Raw genomic sequence first — 5,166 nt, forward strand, 5'->3', positions numbered from 1 at the left:
TACAAATGTAAATCAAGCCAAATTCAAACACATAATGCTGCTGTTTTGTTTTATATTGCCTGTACATGCTGTACGATTTAATATCGACTTTCCCTCCAGCCTTCGACGAAACATTGTATTGTATACTGTAACATAGCCTACATTTTACTTTCCACGTACGTTCATACAATCAAGAAGAGGAAAATATTATCAGTATCCAAAAAATGAAGAATGGATGAAAATTACAGTTTAAAATAAACTACTAAGTAAAGATAGTCAATGTTGTAAGTTGTAGTCTGATAAAGGTTTTGTTTTTGTTTATTTATTACAGAATGACAGCATCTAGACATTTGACTTCCGTGGAAGGGGAAAATTACTTGAAGCTTTCTCTGCTTTTGATAAATATATCACGTTCGGCTATTAGATATGTCTTCGATCAGGAATTTTGTCCAGACACATTACAGAAAACCATCACAAAGAACTATTCCAAACTTAAATATCTGAAACAGAACAAAACAATTACCGCAACCCAATGGAACACGCTTTTTCTACCAAGTAAGTTATAATTTTCAATATAATTTACATTCAATCAATAGACAATTATTGAAATTACATAAATAAAGCAAAAATATATAAAGAAATTTGTAACCTTTTACAGTAGCAGTTACTATTGCTATTTAAATTTGAGAGTCAATCCAGCCTCTCAAAACTGCATTACGCTTTTGATGCTTGTGTATACGTTTATAAGTTTTATATTAATGAAAATATGCACCAGCCACATCACGCACTTTACAGAAAACTTAAAATGAACCAATAACCGGGTGAAAACTGAGGTGCTCCTTAAAAATCAGCAGATGTGTCTTGACTAGTTTGTTCTCTTATGTTACTGTTGTAAAAATCCGTTAACAGGTTAATGGCTCTTAATTGATGGAAAGGCATTATTCATGCCATTTGGAAAATTGATGGGTTGTTTTACAACAGTACTAAACAACTATATATTTGATGGTATAGTTGATCAAGTTTCTCTTTGTAAGCACTGGGTCGACACAACGGTCAGTTGTGACATATTCATTTTACAATTTTCGGAATGTCATTTGCCAACGCAGAGTTTCTTTTCATATCAAATACATATGTTCAGTTAAATCGCAGTACAATTAGCTACTTAAAAAAGGGCATAATAAACTGTACCCAAATAAGTTACAATGGTACGAATTTTATATGAGACTAAATATTTTCAGAGGGATTAACTGTACAGTCTTCTAATTTTGATATAACATTAATGACATGCCTACTAAGAAATCTTGCAGACATCGATGTCGTTGACCATCAAGTTCCACAGGTTGATTTCAGCATAGGAACTGCAATATCCACAATAAAGTTTTAGAGGAACAAGATAGCACACATTCTTGACTGCTCTGTAACAGATATAATATTTAACGAAGTGTTTGACGCTGTGACCAAGGTATCTATTTAGTCCTGGTATCTATGATGAGTTTATTTAAGAAAGCTAAATTTATTCTCAACATAAATCGGCTATGTTTAAGTAACGATTTTAATCTTTGGAAGAAAGATTTTGATTTTTTAAATACGGCCTTGGCCATTGCATAAAATGTCGTGAAAAACAAGCATACATGTAATTTAATGATACATATTTCAATTTTGGTGTATGTAATGAGTTTATTCACAGGAAAATGTCGTTAAGCTGCTGCATAAACACAGTTCAATCATTTTACAATTGAAACTATTTAGATACGTCTTTTCGTATAGGTATACGTCAACTTGAAACATTTTTCAACATAATAAAAATCGAAAATCTGATAATTTGTTCTGTCAAATTCATATTTTAGGCAGTTATCAAACTGAATCTAGCACTAAGTGGAGAATGTGAGTCAATAAGGCATGGACCGTTAAATAAAAGTAAGGTTTTTTAAAATAATTTCAGCATGTATCGATATCATTAGCGATGGCATTGACAAGTTGTTGGTTTTTTTTTTGGGGGGGGGGGGGAGGGGGGGGGGTTTATTTCGTACAAATTTAAGAAATATATCCATTCATGATTTAAGATATTTTATAGAACAAAGGTTCAAACTCCCTCATGCAACTTTTACCTTAGCTGAGTTAGACTGACGTTGAGGCTTCTATTGAACCTATATATATATCCCTTACATATTATGTATTTAATACGTACTTTAACATCTTTAAAATGTTTGAATTTCAGAATTCCTGATGAATTAGGGTTTAACATATTTGTGAGCGCTCACCCCTACCACAACATGTGACGATGATTTAGATTTCTAACAACAAATATTAACAACAAACTGAACAGAGCTCGACTCCTCAGACCGGTACTAAGCAAAATCTTAAATAAAAATTAATTAATTATCAAAGAATTCATAGCATCTGAAAGCTCAGAATTATATATTAACTGAGATATAATCAACTTGTTTACTTAGACATCACTATCAATAAGGACACCTTTCCCGTTATAAGTTGCCGAAAAGAGCATGACCATTTACAATGCCAAAATATTTTTAATAGATGTAAAGTAAATGGGGAAACATGATATAAGTATTTGAAACCGTTCCTTGGTCAGGCAAATTCCAAAATAACAAGAATGTGTCCATAGTACACGGATGCCCCACTCGCACTATCATTTTCTATGTTGAGTGGACTGTAAAATTTGGGTCAAAAGTCTTATTTGGCATTAAAATTAGAAAGATCATATCAAAGGGAACATGTGTTCTAAGTTTCAAATTGTTCGGACTTCAAATTCATCATTAACTTCCTTGACCAAAAACTTAAACCTGAAACTTGCACTATCATTTTCTATGTTCAGTGGACCCTGAAATTGGGATAAAAACTCCAATTTGGCATTAAAATTAGAAAGATCATATCATAGGGCACATGTGTACCAAGTTTTAAGTTGATTGGAGATCAACTTCATAAAAAACTACCTTGACCAAAAACTTTAACCTGAAACTTGCACTATCATTTTCTATGTTCAGTTGACCGTGAAATTGGGGTCAAAACTCTAATTTGGCAATAATTTAGAAAGATCATATCATAGGGAACATGTGTTATAAGTTTCAAGTTTATTGGTCTTCAACTTCATCAAAAACTACCTTTGCCAAAACCTTTAACCTGAAGTGGAACGAACTAACGGACTAACGGACGTACAGACCATAAAATATAATGCTCCTCTACTATCGTAGGTGGGGCATAAAAATCATGTACAAAACTAGGGGTATGCCATTTAACTCATTGTAACGAGCGAATAATAAAAACAACAATATTTAATTAAAATTTTGGACGTATAAAAGATATTCACAAAAGCGATCAAAATATAGAGATACAATGAAGGTAGAATTATCTCGTTGATATATTTTTTCTCAATTTTACAGACTTTGAGGACTTTACAACACTGCATGATATGTGTCATGATGGAAATTTTGAATTGACAAAACTGCTGATTCAACAAGGACTACCAGTAAATAAGGAGAACTATTTTGATTTAACCCCGCTTCATTTAGCCTCACACGAAGGTCATACAAATATAGTTAAACTTTTACTTGACCATGGTGCAACAGCTGCCGTCAACAAAGGAAATATTAATGGATCAAGGCCATTGCATTTTGCATCTCACGAGGGTCACAAAGAGATTGTAGACATTTTGCTTAAACACGGAGCAGATGTACATCAAGGAAATAACAATCAATCAAAACCTATTCGTTTGGCAACTCATGAAAATCATATTGATATTGTGAAATTTTTGATTGAAAATGGCGCAAACGTCAACGACGTCAATAAGAACGGTTCCACGCCAATGCATTTAGTAAGTTATAAAAATCTTACAGAAATGGCAGAGTTCTTGATACAAAATGGCGCAGACATAAACAGACCACAATTAGACAAACGTACTCCATTACATGTTGCTTGTAGAGCTGGTAACCTCGAAATGGTTCGTCTACTGGTTAGACATCAAGTATTGGTGGATCTAAAAGATAACGATGGCCGAACATCTTTGTTTTATGCCAAAGACAATAGAAACAAAGAGATAATTTCAATTTTACGGACAACAGATTATTCTGTAGAAAATTATCAAAAGGCGTTTTATAAGTTGATGCTTTTCTCATGTTTAATAATTATTTGTGATGTATTAATATACCGGTATTTTTAGTTCAATTTTGTAATGAAGAAAGATCGTTACAAATAGCGTTAATACACTCATTCTTATCAGTTTAGTACTTTCTTTGGCGTTTTTAACCTTTTAAATTTTCGAGCGTCACTGGTGAGTCTTTTGTGGAATGTCAGGTGTTTGAACATGTTAGTAATCGTTAAACCTTTCCTTAACTTTGGACAATGGTATAACAACACAACATAACAACAAATTATCAAATTCAGTTGCAAAAGACTGAACTCAACAATCGATTCAAAGAAAAACATCAAACAAAACATAGACCTATATCAAAGTCGATAACAATTTATAAAAAAGGAAACTATCTAAATAACCGAGTTTAGTTAACAACATCACCTTTAAAATTTAGGGTGTGCTTTTACGTTTGTAGTAATTTATATTCAGCAACTTTGTAACTATGGTAGAATAAACTAAAGATTTTAAGTTATCTATTGTGAGTTAATTTATAACATATGACGAGAAGTGAAATACAAACTCATTGATTAACTTGTTTTATTTTGATGGCATATACACAAAAAAAACCTGCTGTTTAATGTATGATTCACATGATTTATACTGTGAATTCATTAATATTCGTTGAATACCAATTCGTGGACTTCGTCGGGCAGGGGAAACACTAATTCAAAATTCAACGAATTGCAAATTTACCCCAAATAAATGCATGCAGAATTTGCCAAAACCTCGACATTAAATATCCACAATATATAAGTTTTCTTCAACATGTTCAAATCACGATAATTCGTACCCACGACAATAATTGAAATCGCAGTATTTAGTTTTGATTGAAAAAAAATGTGTAAAACTCTTCATATACAAAATTTAGTCCTGGTATCTATGATGAGTTTATTTCTATCTGTTAATAAACAAAACAAAAAACGAATATGTAGTATTAATGCATGACACTCAATTAACACACATGCCATTGGACAGAATAAAAATCAAAGGAATGTTCAGCGATTTACTTTATGTTCTACAACTTGAAGTTGTACATT

The 5,166-nt window shown here is 32.1% G+C and overlaps 1 protein-coding gene across 1 annotated transcript; it reads left to right on the forward strand.

Moving 5' to 3' along the window:
- Nucleotides 1-222: 222 nt before the first annotated feature.
- On the forward strand, nucleotides 223-4,172 carry LOC134681915 (sex-determining protein fem-1-like). Its single transcript, XM_063541547.1, has 4 exons — nucleotides 223-534; nucleotides 1,218-1,441; nucleotides 1,827-1,896; nucleotides 3,381-4,172. Exon 4 carries the CDS (start codon nucleotides 3,410-3,412, stop codon nucleotides 4,154-4,156), a length of 747 nt encoding a protein of 248 aa, XP_063397617.1. The 5' UTR covers nucleotides 223-534; nucleotides 1,218-1,441; nucleotides 1,827-1,896; nucleotides 3,381-3,409; the 3' UTR covers nucleotides 4,157-4,172.
- Nucleotides 4,173-5,166: the final 994 nt, after the last annotated feature.

This window comes from Mytilus trossulus, chromosome 8 (genome assembly GCF_036588685.1).
Source record: "Mytilus trossulus isolate FHL-02 chromosome 8, PNRI_Mtr1.1.1.hap1, whole genome shotgun sequence".
NCBI classification, from domain to species: domain Eukaryota; kingdom Metazoa; phylum Mollusca; class Bivalvia; order Mytilida; family Mytilidae; genus Mytilus; species Mytilus trossulus.